The 15,062-nt window shown below is 45.9% G+C and overlaps 1 protein-coding gene across 1 annotated transcript in view; it reads right to left on the bottom strand.

Annotated features, from left to right (window-relative positions):
- GRIK5 (glutamate ionotropic receptor kainate type subunit 5) overlaps positions 1 to 15,062 on the bottom strand; it is a 1,516,626-nt gene that overhangs the window by 89,859 nt on the left and 1,411,705 nt on the right. The window contains exon 17 of the mRNA XM_085615595.1: positions 9,385 to 9,558. Within this exon, the coding sequence (XP_085471721.1) occupies positions 9,385 to 9,558 (174 nt within the window). The remainder of the gene's footprint in view (positions 1 to 9,384; positions 9,559 to 15,062) is intronic.

Here is a 15,062-nt window from a genome sequence, read left to right as displayed (position 1 = left end):
TGTGTAGCCCTCTGCTGGAGGCTCTGAGGGTCTCTATACTGGTCCTACAGAAGTCTGTGTGCAGCCCTCTGCTGGAGGCTCTTAGGTTCTCTATACTGATCCTACAGAAGGCTGTGTGCAGCCCTCAGCTGGAGGCTCTTAGGTTCTCGATACTGATCCTATAGAAGGCTGTGTGTAGATCTCTTCTGGAGGCTCTGATGGTCTCTATACTGATCCTATAGAAGGCTGTGTGCAGCCCTCTGCTGGATGCTCTTAGGTTCTCTATATTGATCCTATAGAAGGCTGCATGCAGATCTCTGCTGGAGGCTCTGAGGGTCTCTATACTGGTCCTACAGAAGGCTGTGTGCAGCCCTCTGCTGGATGCTCTTAGGGTCTCTATACTGATCCTACAGAAGTCTGTGTGCAGCCCTCTGCTGGAGGCTCTTAGGTTCTCTATACTGATCCTACAGAAGTCTGTGTGTAGCCCTCTGCTGGAGGCTCTGAGGGTCTCTATACTGGTCCTACAGAAGGCTGTGTGCAGCCCTCTGCTGGAGGCTCTTAGGTTCTCTATACTGATCCTACAGAAGGCTGTGTGCAACCCTCTGCTGGAGGCTCTTAGGTTCTCTATATTGATCCTATAGAAGGCTGTGTGCAGATCTCTGCTGGAGGCTCTGATGGTCTCTATACTGATCCTATAGAAGGCTGTGTGCAGCCCTCTGCTGGATGCTCTTAGGGTCTCTATACTGATCCTACAGAAGTCTGTGTGCAGCCCTCTGCTGGAGGCTCTTAGGTTCTCTATACTGATCCTACAGAAGTCTGTGTGTAGCCCTCTGCTGGAGGCTCTGAGGGTCTCTATACTGGTCCTACAGAAGTCTGTGTGCAGCCCTCTGCTGGAGGCTCTTAGGTTCTCTATACTGATCCTACAGAAGGCTGTGTGCAGCCCTCAGCTGGAGGCTCTTAGGTTCTCGATACTGATCCTATAGAAGGCTGTGTGTAGATCTCTGCTGGAGGCTCTGATGGTCTCTATACTGATCCTATAGAAGGCTGTGTGCAGCCCTCTGCTGGATGCTCTTAGGGTCTCTATACTGATCCTACTGAGGGATGTGTGTAGCCCTCTTCTGGGGGCTCTGAGGGTCTCTATACTGATCCTATAGAAGGCTGTGTGCAGCCCTCTGCTGGATGCTCTTAGGGTCTCTACACTGATCCTACAGAAGGCTGTGTGCAGCCCTCTGCTGGAGGCTCTGACGGTCTCTATACTGATCGTATAAAAGGCTGTGTGCAGCCTTCTGCTGGAGGCTCCGAGGGTCTCTATACTTATCCTATAAAAGGCAGTGTGCAGCCCTCTGCTGAAGGCTCTGAGGGTCTCTATACTGATCCTATAGAAGGCTGTGTGCAGCCCTCTGCTGGATGCTCTTAGGGTCTCTATACTGACCCTATAGAAGGCTATGTACTGCCCTCTGCTGGTGGTTCTGTGAGTCTCTATACTGATCCTATAGAAGGCTGTGTGCAGCCCTCTGCTGGAGGCTCTGAGGGTCTCTATACTGACCTTTTGAGTCTTCATTGTGCTGCCAGATAGAGGCTCCGAGGGAGTGTACACTCCCCCCTGCTACACTCTTGTTAAGTTTCCATGAATAATGACCCATAAATCCAGAAGTAGATGAAGAAGGTTTAATGATCAAGGCACAGTAATGCTCAGTCAAGGTCCAACAGCAGAATGACTAGAGATTCCAATTCTAATTGGAATCATAACTAACTCATAACTAACAGTGTGGCAAGTGCCAGGATTAAAAGTATACAGAAATTAAAGGGGACGAAACACAAATGGGGAAAGAGATAACAAGGCATTGTAACACATTTCTCCCCTTAGGAGAAACTATGAACAATAATAATACATTTGTCAACTCGTCTGACATTCCATAGTTTGCCGTCCTGGCAAAGGCATTGTAACACACTTCTCCCCCTAGGCGAAACTATGAACAACATTAATACATTTTGCAACTCGTCTGACATTCCATACTTTGCCGTCCTGGGTAACAACACTATTGCTATTTACTCTCACAACCTTAATGGGTCTCCCAAATTTCATCTCACCTTTAGGTACAATACCAGGCTTGCGTATTCTGACCCACTCTCCCACCTTAAAGATAGGTTCCTTGTCTTTCATGTGGAAATCATAATAATGTTTACTTTTGAGTTGTTTTGCTTCCACTTTTTGAGCCACATCATCCTGTCTGATATCAGAGTTGCAATTCTTATTAACCTTCTAAAACCACCAAGGACACAGCTTGGAAATGGGATCCCTACCTCTCAATAAACGGAAAGGTGAAACTTCAGTCTTAGTGTGAGGAGTTTTCCGGTCCAACCATAACTTCTCTCTCAATTTATCCTTCCACTTGGCACCAAAGTTACGTGCCCACAAAATGTCCTGCTTGAGAAATGTGTTGTATCTCTCTACTTGACCATTTCCCGGACGTTCATACAGAGCTGTGGTAATATGTCGAACATTTGAAAACTTGAGAAAGTCAAACAACTCATGAGACTTAAACTGCACACCATTGCCAGATATAAAAACCTCAGGATAAGCTTTGCGGGCAAAAACCTCTTTAAGAAAAAGAATGACACTCGCAGTAGTGGCACGGGGAACACGTTTTACCTCAGGCCATGTGGAGTGATGATCAACCTGCACCAAGGCAAACCTACATTCTTGTGGCAAAAAATGGAAAAGACCAGCTATGTCCAAGCCTACTTTCTGCCAAGGATAATCTGGCCATTGACCTGGAAGAAGAGGAGCAGGATCACACTGAAGCATCGTCTCACTGCTGACACATTCAGGACATTCTCTCACAACTCTGTCAACAAACCTGTCTAAACCAGGCCACCAGAAAACGGACCTGATCAACCTTTCCATTGAAGACATCCCCAAATGTCTCTCGTGACTCACGGACAAAATATGACTACGAAGAGATGAAGGAGGAATACACTTTCCCTTCCTGAAAATTAAATCACCTTCGATAACAAGTTCATCAGAGATTTTCCAAAAAGGGAAAATCTTAGCTGGCACACCATTTTTAGAAGGCCAACCCATCCTAGTATAATTGACAACTTTACACCAAAGATCATTCTCACTCATGGCTTTTTTCCACATCTCTTCAGAAATGAAACCATATTTTCCAGATACTACTTCAGTGATATCAGCAACAACTTCCTCATCCTCAATGTTATCATCGGTACTGCGGGGAAGTCTAGACTAACAATCTGCAGTAGCATTGATTTTGCCTGGAACATATTCAACAGTAAAAGTATATTCTTCCAAATGGGACATGAGCCTGGCTATGCGGGCAGTAGCATTAAGACCTCCTCCAGGAGACAAAATTGAAACCAACGGTTTGTGGTGTGTTCTTAAAACAAACCGCGCACCCCAAATGTAATTGTGAAAATGTTCCACTCCCCAGACGAAGGCCTACAACTCCCTTGTGTTACAATGCCTTTGCCAGGACGGAAAAGCATGGAATGTCAGACGAGCTGCAAAATGTATTATTGTTGTTCATAGTTTCTCCTAAGGGGAGAAGTGTGTTACAATGCCTTGTTATCTCTTTCTATACAGTTTCCTCCTACATTGTCTTCCACTACCATGACAAGTTATTTGCTGCAGGGATTGAGAATTATTCCTAATCTCCATTGGTCTCTCCAACCTAAGACATTAACGCCCTTTTTGGCAACATACAATTTGATAAAAGCGGATCCTCCCTCGAATTCAATATCAGAGGCAACATACCCAATACAATCAATGGTAGAACCATAAAAACACTTGGCAATAATATCAGGAGGACACAGATCTTCAGTAGATCTGGTGTCACCAAATTTCTCAATAAAGTAACTTTCTGCACCAATGGACCAGGGTGAACCCGAATCCGCCATAAGTTCAAGGTTTTCATTCAAGAAACAAACCATACACTTGGGGGAATTTAATGTCTCTCCTTCAACAATACATATGTTCACCAAAGAAACGACGATACCCTTTTCCATTAAGGAATCATCATTGGGTGACTGGGTGCACCTTACACATGAAACCTCATTAGGTTGTTCATGTTTTACACATTAAACTTCGCTATGCTTATTTTTAAAACTCCTACCTCTATTACAGGTGCTCCTCCTGTGATCTCTATAAGCTTTGGAGAACTGTCTCAGTCTACCACACTTGCTACACTCTTTACCTATAGCTGGGCAAAATTTGAAGGATGCAACGTGGTTGTTACTACCGCATCTATAACATATTATACTCTTGTCTATGTTCTTTCCTACTGGGGGAATTGTGGTGACATTGTTCATAGCGAACACTGCATCAGACCCCTTATTACTTTTATCAGTTTTACCATTGATATCTTCAATAGTCTTCATCCATTTTTTGGATTGCTCGAATGATTTGGCTGGGGCAATGGTGTCGTGTAAATTAGGATTACCTAATATTCGGCTGAATTCTACACACTGAGTTTCACAAAATCTAATTAGTCAGAGCCTTGCAGTGTACACCTTTGAAGTTACACACCAAACGGACTTACAATACTCACTGGTTAATCACCTAGTAAGACACAATACTGGGTACAGCTGTTTTCGTCACATTACTATGCAAATGTCTTGACGTGTGCTTACATTCTATTAACCTTGCCTTGAAGAAGGCCATGCTTGGGCGAAACGCGTTGGCTGCGGATTTGGTTGCACTGAACTTTGGAATAAAAGAACATATGAAAATACTCAACCGCTGTGTGGACTCAACATTTAGTTTTTCACTTTGAAATTATACAATACTTTTGATTTTATGTTGCCTCTCATACTTGTGTACATATGTTATATTTATGGTCATTTAAGCAGCTGGCCATTTGAGGTGGGCAATACTCTCACTACTGTCAAGTGACAAGTCCAGGCTGTGCACTCATTTATAACCTTGCTGCTTTATCCTATAACTTTTTACCTAATATCCATAACTGCTCCTGTGTCTTCTTACTCCTGACATTCACAATAATTTGATCTCTTATCATCTTGTCTGCTGTGGCGCCAAAATGAAAGGAAATCACAAGGGTTCTAAGGCCAGTTAAAAAATCATCAAATTACTCTGAATCTCTTTGTGATCTGGTATAAAATGTATACCTACTAAGTGCTATGCTGGTGGTGGGTTTAAACTTTGTCTCCATGTTTGAAGGTGCTTCATCAAAAACACCCAGGTCACCTTGAATGGGTAGGGTTCTAAAAACAGCTTGACCCTCGGAACCAATACAATGAAGAAGGATGTTTTTCTTTCTTTCATTTCCCATTCTATCCCCGTCAAAGGCCCTCATATAAGTTAAAAATTCCTCTTACCACGTGGTCCAAGGAATGGGAGGGTCACCCTTGGATTGTAGGAACTTAGTGGGAGGCTCAAATTGCATGGTGGAAAAAATACTAACAATGTAGTTAAGAGAACAATATTAAAATGACTGAACAGTATCTAAACTACATTCAATGAATAAAATTAATAGTTGGGAAATATGTCTCAATAAATATGAGCAATATGACCTTATTTATAAGAAGGATGAAATAACAGTTTATAAGTAGTGATAGCTGTGCACATCAGCGTAATGTGCAGGAGTAGTCAATAAGGCTTTAACAAATTGTGGTAGCTGTGCACATCAGCGTGATGGGCAGGAACAAGTGATATGAATTTTCACTGAAAATCATAAAATAATGCAAGTACCTTTAGACCAGGATGCGCAGTCGTGCGCATTGACGATGACAAGAACTTGTATTAAGTGTGCAATCGTGCGCATCGACGTTGACAAGAACTTGTATTAAATGCGCATTCAAGAGCATCAATGATGTTAGTTTCCTTGGTGAAGAATAAACAATTCGGAGGATTCAAGATGGCCGATAGCGTGATGACGTAAATACCCCACCACGGGATGACGTTGAAGCGTTAACCAATGTACGACGTGTGATGCGGATCGCCAGGGGAAACCAAACGCGTAGAGTGCAAGCGCGTCATCTTTTTCCCAATGAATGCGAAACCAGAGAATCCTCAAAGACGCTTACTGTTACCATGGAGCTCCGGTAAGCCGATGTGATGCGTTGTGCTTGCGTGGGTAACCGCCAACAGTTGAAAGATGCAGCAGTTAAATAATGACACAAAAATGTTGAAAAAGGATTTTGTGTCCATAGAAATTCGTAGAAAATTGCAGATACGGTGGTGGACAATAAAATTGAAAAGTTCACATTCAGGTTGAAGAAGAAAAACTTAAATCTTGTCTTGCTCCAGTAGAAATCCCAAAAGTAGGTAGGTTGTACCGCTCCTGTGCCTTCAGTAGTAGCAGGTACGTTGAAACTCATCACCAATGTTACATTTCCATGAATAATGATCCATAAATCCAGAAGTAGATGAAGAAGGTTTAATGATCAAGGCACAGTACTGCTCAGCCAAGGTCCAACAGCAGAATGACTAAAGATTCCAATTCCAATTGGAATCATAACTAACTCATAACAAACAGTGTGGCAAGTGCCAGGGTTAAACGTATACAGAAATTAAAGGGGAAGAAACACAAAAGAGAAAGAGATAACAAGGCATTGTTAGTGTTAGAACACTGAATACCCACAAATGAAAAATCTAAGTGCTTGCATACTGCCCTCTTCAGAGGCCTGTTTATACACTGCCCACTTTTGCATATTGCCCTCTTCAAGAGCCTTGTTTATACACTGCCTCCTCGGCATACTGCCCTCTTCAGGAGCCTTTGTGAACTTACACACTGCCCTCTTCTGCATACTGCCCACTTCAAAAGCCTTGGTGAGCTTACATACTGTCCACTTCTGCATAGTGCCCGCTTCAGGAGCCTTGGTGAGTTTATACACTGCCCCCTTCCAAATACTGCCCTTTTCAGAAGCCTTGTAAATTTATACACTTCCCCATTCTGCAAACTGCCCACTTCAGGAGCCTTGATGAGTTTATACTCTGCTCCCTTCCGCACACTGCCCTCTTCAGGAGCCTTGTTTATATGCTGCTTCCTTCCGCACCCTGCCCTCATCAGGCGCCTTGTTTATACACTGCCCCCTTCTGCATACTGCCTACTTCAGGAGCCTCAGTGTGTTTATACACTACCCCCTTCCACATACTGCCCGCTTCAGGAGCCTTGGTGAGCTTACACACTGCCCACTTTTGCATACTGCCCGCTCCAGGATCCTTGGAAAGTTGATACACTGCCCCCTCTGCATACTGCCCTCTTCAGGAGCCTTTGTGAGCTTACACACTGCCCACTTCTGCATACTGCCTGCTTCAGAATCCTTGAAGAGTTTATGCACTGCCTCCTCTGCATACAGCCTTCTTCAAGAACCTTTGTGAGGTTACACACTGCCCCCTTCTGCATACGGCCCACTTCAGGAGTCTTGGTGAGCTTAAACACTGCCCACTTCTGCATAGTGCCCGCTTCAGGAGCCTTGATGAGTTTATACACTGCCCCCTTCCAAATACTGCCATTTTCAGAAGTCTTGTGAGTTTATACACTTCCCCCTTCTGCAAACTGCCCACTTCAGGAGCCTCGATCAGTTTATACCCTGCTCCCTTACGCCTACTGCCCTCTTCAGGAGCCTTGTTTATACGCTGCTCCCTTCCGCACCCTGCCCCCATCAGGAGCCTTGTTTATGCACTACCCCCTTCTGCATACTACCTACTTCAGGTGCCTCGGTGAGTTTATACACTGCCCCCTTCCACATACTGCCCACTTCAGGAGCCTTGGTGAGCTTAAACACTGCCCACTTTTGCATACTGCCCGCTTCAGGAGCCTTGGTGAGTTTATACACTGCACCCTTTCAAATACTGCCCTTTTCAGAAGCCTCCATGAGTTTATACACTGTCCCCTTCCGCAAACTGCCTAGTTCAGGAGTCTTGGTGAGTTTATACACTGCACCCTTCCAAATACTTCCCTTTTCAGAAGCCTCCGTGAGTTTATACATTGTCCCTTTTGGCAAACTGCCCAGTTCAGGAGCCTTGGTGAGTTTATACCCTGCTCCCTTCCGCACACTGCCCTCTTCAGGAGCCTTGTTTATACCCTGCTCCCTTCCATATAGTGCCCTTTTCAGGAGCCTTGGTGCGTTTATTCACTGCTCACTTCCACAAACTGTCCTCTTCAGGGGCCCGATTCACAGAACTAACTTAAGACAAAATCCTAAACTTACTACCATTTTCGAAATTAACAGAAGGCACTTACTCACTTCGGTATTTACAGAAGTTAGGAGTCCTAACTTTAAGACTCCTAAATGCCTTCTGTGAATACCGAAAGTCTTAAAATTAGGATTTTTCTCAGTTTATGAGTCCTAAAGTTAGGACTCCTAACTTTACTACTACTAAACTGAGAAAAATCCTAATTTTAAGGCTTTTGGTATTCACAGAAGGCATTTAGGAGTCCTAAAGTTAGTACTCCTAACTTCTGTGAATACCGAAATGAGTAAGTGCCTTCTGTGAATACCAAAATGGTAGTAAGTTTAGGATTTTGTCTTAAGTCAGTTCTGAGAACCGGGCCCCAAGAGCCTTGTTGATACACTGCCCCCTTCTGCAAATCGCCCACTTCAGGAGCCTCTGTGAGTTAATACACTGCTCCCTTGTGCATACTGCCCTCTCCAGGAGCCTCTGCGTGTTTATACACTGCTCCCTTCCAAATATTGCCCTCTTCAGGAGCCTTGTTTACACACTACATCCTTCTGGAAGCTCCGATAGTACATAAACAGCATCATGGTCGGACTGGGACAAAAAAATCGGCCTGGACTGCAGAACAAAAGCGGCCACATTGGCGAATTCGATCAAACCTGGAGACTCTGGAGTCTTTATACTGCCCGCTGATGAAGGCTGTGACTGTGCGACCCTTGCTGGATGCTCTGTCTCTATGTCAATTGCCCCCTGCTAAAAACTATACCTGCCTGAACACTGCCCCTGCCAAGCATCACATTTTAAGGAGTCTGATTCCCTGTTTGCCGCCCCCTATTAGTTAGTCAAGTAGGATTACACTACCCTGTCGGAAGATCTGGTTTCTGTATCCTGCCCCTAGGGTAGGCTCTAGAGTGCATTTAGTGCCTCTTAATGGAGGTGTATACTGTCCCTATCAAATGACGTATATATGCTGTTCCATCCTGGAGTATATCCAGATCTACATAGTGCCACGTCTTAGAGTTTCCGGTGGGCCTCTACCGACCATGCTGGAAGCTCTGGGAATGTGTTCAATCCCTGATGAAGTACAGAGGCTGTGACAGTCTGTGCATAGACCCCACTCAATGTATGTTATACAGTGTTTCCATAGCTCCCCGCTCCCCAGTTACGAGCCTTCTTGGCACTCTAGCCCTGTAGGCAGACTGCTAGCTGTGGGTTGAAGATAAAGCCAGGCACTGGTCACCTACCAGACCCCGCTGACACAGCGGGTGGACAGGGCACGCGGCATGATCTCGGACCCCTGCTGCATGAATCCACCCACCGGGAACCAGAGGCTGTTCCCCAGGGTGTACTGGTTCTCCAGCACATTGTGCCGCTCACGTAGACAGGGGTGTGGGTTGTACCACTCATAGGGGCTCAGCCTGCAAGAGAAGAAGAGAGGAGTCAGGAAGAAACTTCACCAAAACAACCTGACATAATTACAACCCACCCAACGCCCATCCACCTATGCAACCATGCTGCCCATCAGTCATCCCACCCACCAAGTTATCCTGCCAATCACCCATTCACGAAACCATCCAACATAACAACTTACCACCCACTCAACCACCCTTCCCATACCCATCCATACTCCCACCCACCAAACTATCCTGCCAGTAACCCATCCATCCATCCAACCATCTAACTTAACATCTTACCACCCACTCAACCACTCTTCTGTATATCCACTCATACTCCCACCCACCAAACTCTTAAAATTCACCCATACATCACACAACCAACTAACGTAACATTTTTCCGCCCACTCAACCACCCTGCCGTACAGCCATCCATCCTCCACCCACCAGGCCCTACTGTCATTCACTCATCCATACTACCATCTAACATAACATTTTATCACCTTCTGTATACCCATCCATACTCCCACTCATCAAACTCTTTTACAATTCACTCATACATCACACAACCAACTAACATAACATCTTACCACACACTTAACCATCCTGCATATCCTCCCCCACCGACCTCTCCTGTCATTCTCCCATCCACGCTACTATCCAACCATATAGCATAACCTCTTACCACCAACTCAACCTTCATATAGCCATTCTCCCAACCACAAAACTCTCCTGCCAGTCACCCATCCATTACACCATCCAACTATCTAACACAACATCTTGCCATCCACTGTTATCCTTCCGTAGGCCCATCCATACTGCACGTAAGACCAACCCCACCACCATCTGCACCACGCTCTTAATAATCACCAGATCATGAGATGTATCTATCTTTAACACCAGGCAGAGAATAATGTTTACAGAAGAAAAAGCTATTTTACTGCATAGTTTTTTTCCTTCTTTCTGCTTTCAATTTAAAAACAAGGAACTCGTGTCATGTTGATATGTGTCTAACATATCGTTAAGTTCCTTACCTAAGGTGACCACTCTATATACCAAAGTTGCATGTGTGTCATTCATTCATATTTTCACATACCTAATACATACATATTTATGCACAATCGTCTTTTATTTGCTGTAGACACCATTCAAGATGCTCCCTGAGTCTATGTGCTTTATAAATAATAGAATAAATTCAATTAAATTATGGATGTCGATATTGAATTAATCACATAATTTACATTCTTGAGGAAAGTGCAAAGAAAATAAAATCAATTTTATAATAGTGGGTTCAGAAATGTGCTCATTAGTAACAGTTTTCTTCAGGACAAATGTGTCACATCAACCATTATACAGCAGTTGAGGTTCATTGAGCTTCTCACCAGCCTGAATAGACATGTCTCCAGGTCAGCGTTGAGGATGGCCCGAATAGATATGTCTCCAGGTCAGCGCTGAGGATGGCTTGAATAGACATGTCTCTAGGTCAGTGCAGAGGATGGCCCGAATAAACATGTCTCCAGGTCAGCGCTGAGGATGGCCCGAATAGACATGTCTCCAGGTCAGCATTAAGGATGGACCGGATAGACATGTCTGCAGGTCAGCGCTGAGGATGGCCTGGATAGACATATCTCTAGGTCAGCTTTGAGGATGGCCTGAATAGACATGTCTCTAGGTCAGTTTTGAGGATGGCCTGGATAGACATGTCTCCAGGTCAGCTTTGAGGATGGAAGGGTGTTGGCGCAGTCTGCTAACCAGCGATGCAGGTCGGTGTCGGGGTCCGAGGTTCCTGGTGGTGGGCGAGGGTGGAGATCAGTTGTTCTGTTGAGACTTTGCTCCAGTTGCGTTGGGGGGGCTGTGGGCGGTGGTGGTGAGTAGGTGGTTTCTGGTAGGAGAAGTGGATGCAGTGATGGTCTGTCCAGTCGAGTTCGGTGGTGTGGCTGAAGGAGATGTGGCTGTTGGCAGCGAAGATGAGGTCGAGTGTGTGGCCTGCGGTGTGAGTGGGCGAAGTGATGAGTTGTTTGAAGCCGAGGTTAGCGAGGTTGTCCAGCAGGTGGTTGGTGTTGACGTCGTTGTTGTTTTCTAGGTGGAAGTTTAGATCGCCGAGGAGGATGTAATCCGCTGAGGTGAGGGCCTGGGCGCTGACGATGTCGGCGATGGTGTCGCAGAATTGTGCTCGGGGGCCTGGGGGTCTGTAGATCAGTGTTCCTTTGAGGGTGGTGTTGGCGTTGACGTAGATGTTGAAGTGGAGGTGTTCGGCGAAGTTGAGGGTGTCGTGGGTGCTGGTCGAGATTTTCATGGTGCTTTTGTGGACTATGGCGATTCCTCCTCCTGGTTTATTGGTGCGGTCTCTCCTGGTGATCTTGTAGCCTTCAGGGATGGCAATGGCAATGTCGGGTTCAGAGGCCGAGCTTGTCCAGATTTCGGTGAGGAAGGCGATGTCCGGTGACGTGGAGGTCAGCAGGTCCCAAAGTTCGATGGCGTGTTTGTGGATGGAGCGGGTGTTGAGTAGAATGCAGGTCAGGTGATTGTTTGCAGGTCTGTCGTGGTGCTTTAAGGTGCAGGTGAAGTGGAAATACAACTCAAGAAAAAAAATGGCACACTAATTTAGAAAAATAGAGAACATTTTAGTAAACTATTTGACAATAAAAACAATAAAAATACATGTAGAACTGAAGTTATGAATTTTTTAAGTTTAAAGTGAAAATGAGCGCCTAAAAGATCAAAGCACTAACCGTGGACATCTAGTCATGCCAGACCAGGGCAAAGTTGAATGTTTACGGCAGATAGAGATGGAGCAGGTGAGGTATACAAATTGGATACGGCCTGGTCTAACATACCTTCAGACTTAGAAGAAATTTTGAAGAAAAATGTCTGAGAGGGTAAAGTTCAGTGGGGCAAGGTAGCTGGCGGTGTCCAAGAAGGAGGTGTTGTCATCAGAGAGCCGCTGGATAAAGTCTTGGTGAAGACTTCTATGTTCAGGCCTGGTCTCTTTTACAGAAGATAAAAATCTCCAGAAGAACAAAGCTGCAGGCTAAAGATGACAAGGGCTCTACGAGGTCAGATACCCCTCCTGTGAGGAGCCACTGAACAGAATTTGCTGCAGCGGAGAAGAACATAGTGGGAGCTGCCAGGAAGTCAGGCTGAATGGGAACAAGATTCCAGTTGCCTCAGTTCTCAGAACACTTTATGGCAGAAGTATTGGGGAATATGGTTATTTTGGCACCTTTAGAACCACTTCATAGGGTCCAGCACTGAAGGGACACCACATGGAGGATCAAGACTTATTCAGACTGGGTCCAGGCGTGGATTCAAGATGTTTGGAGCCTTATCAACCCCTAAGGCACTGATCAGAAGGCCAGACAACCAGCCCTTGAACTCACTCTGGAAGTCTTGGGTTCAAGCAGGAAAACAGGGCTCAAGTAACAGGACAGTCCTCTGATGGCACAGGGCAGGCTCCAGGCAACTGGGCCGTAATGTTGGTGCAGCAAGGAAGTCCTCTGAAGTAGACAGCAGGCCACAGGCAATAGGGCAGTCCTCTGAGAGTCCTTCCGCAGGTCCTGAAGTGAACTGAAGAGTGGGTCTGAGGGTCTTGATTTTAGACCTGGTGCCAGCTTTGAAGTAGATGAAACTTCTGGAGTCCTCCCCGCCCTCCTCCCACAGTAACGTCTTGAACTTCCTGCTTCCCTGCCCTGGTCCAAGTCTATCCATAGTCACAACAGTCTTGTGTGAAGTTCTTTGTGTGTGAGTTGAGGCACGGTCTTTGAAATGTCAACGGGGCTGTGCACAGTTTTGCCCCAACCTGCCAGGATGGTCCATCCTGCAAACACCAATCCTCCCTTTGCCTCGCTGTCTGGGACGAATACACAAAGGCTAACTACCCCCAGTCATGTGACCCAGAATACAGGCTGCAGGCACCAAATGGTTAAGACAAGAAAATGGAAACTTTCTAAAAGTGGTATTTTCAAAATTGTGACTTGAAATCCAACATTGTAATTACAGAGGATTTTAAATTACAGTTCTTTTGAGATCAAATATAACATTTTCACTTCTTCCCAATCAAAAGTTAGCACTTATTAAATGGTATAAGCTAAGCCAACATTTTCCTATTAGTGAAAAACGAATTTAGGCATCTTTACCTACCTACAAATTAAAAGTAAATATGCAGTTGAAAACTTCGCATACAAGCTGCAATGGCAGGCCTTAGACATGTTTAAAGGACTACTTAAGTGGGTGGCACAATAAGTGCTTCAGGCCCATTAGCAGCAAACATTTAAAACCCTCTCAAAGACTTGCAAAGTGCTTTCGTCTGTGGTGCATTCTTTGGGTGGGATTCACAACAGGCAGGGAGAAAAAATCAGATATGTGTTTGCAAGATTAGCTCGATGTATGGACCAACATTCTGACTTGTATGGATTCCATAAGGGATCCAGGGAATTACACTGAAAAATCTAGGGTTTCTGCACACTTTCGGATCTACTGATGTATGACAGTTCATGAAGTTTCTGCCACGTGGAATTCAAATAAAAGTATGCATTTGCACATTTGTTGGATTCTCCATGTTTATATATTTTTTTAAATGCAGAAGTACCCTCCCTACACCCTTGTTACATTTAAGGGGGATCCCTTATCAATCAATCAATCATAGCATTTATAGAGCGCACTACATACCCGTGAGGGTCTCAAGGCGCTGGGGAGGGGACGCTACTGTTCGAAAAGCCAGGTCATGAGAAGTCTGCAGAAGTTTAGGAGGTCTTCGGTCTGCTGCAAGAGGATGGGGAGGGTGTTCCATGTCTTGGCGGCGAGGTGGGAGAATGATCTGCCGCCGGCGGTCACTCTTTGGATGTGGGGAACGGTGGCAAGGGCACGGTCTGCGGAGCGGAGCTGGCGGGTGGGGGTGTAGAGGCTGAGTCGGCTGTTGAGGTACGCTGGTCCGGAGTTGTGGAGTGCCTTGTGTGCGTGGGTGAGGAGCTTGAAGGTTATCGTCTTGTTGATGGGGCGCCAGTGCAGGTCTTTCAGGTGGGGTGTGATGTGGCTGCGACGAGGGATGTCAAGGATCAGGCATGCTGAGGCGTTCTGGATGCGTTGGAGCCGTTTCAGGAGTTTGGCCGGGGCTCCAGCATAGAGTGCATTTCCGTAGTCCAGTCTGCAGCTGACGAGGGCCTGGGTGACCATCCTTCTAGTTTCGGTGGGGATCCACTTGAAGATCCTGCAAAGCATGGGGAGGGTGTTGAAGCAGGAGGAGGTGATGGCATTGACCTGCTTCGTTATGGAAAGGCTGGAGTCGAGGATGACCCCTAGGTTGCGTGCGTGGTCGGTGGGTGTAGGGGGTGCTCCTAGTGCAGACGGCCACCAGGAGTCGTCCCAGGCCGAGGGGGTGGATACGATGATGAGGACCTCTGTCTTGTCTGAGTTCAGCTTCAGTCGGCTGTTTCCCATCCAGTTGGCGACGGCCTTCATTCCTTCGTGGAGGTTGGTTTTGGCGGTGTGGGGGTCTTTGGTGAGGGATAGGATCAGCTGGGTGTCGTCTT

The sequence above is a fragment of the Triturus cristatus genome, chromosome 7, assembly GCF_964204655.1.
Source record: "Triturus cristatus chromosome 7, aTriCri1.1, whole genome shotgun sequence".
In the NCBI taxonomy this organism is placed as follows: Eukaryota; Metazoa; Chordata; class Amphibia; order Caudata; family Salamandridae; genus Triturus; species Triturus cristatus.
Note: the sequence above shows the minus strand (reverse complement) of the source record. Positions and strands in the feature narration are given on the sequence as shown.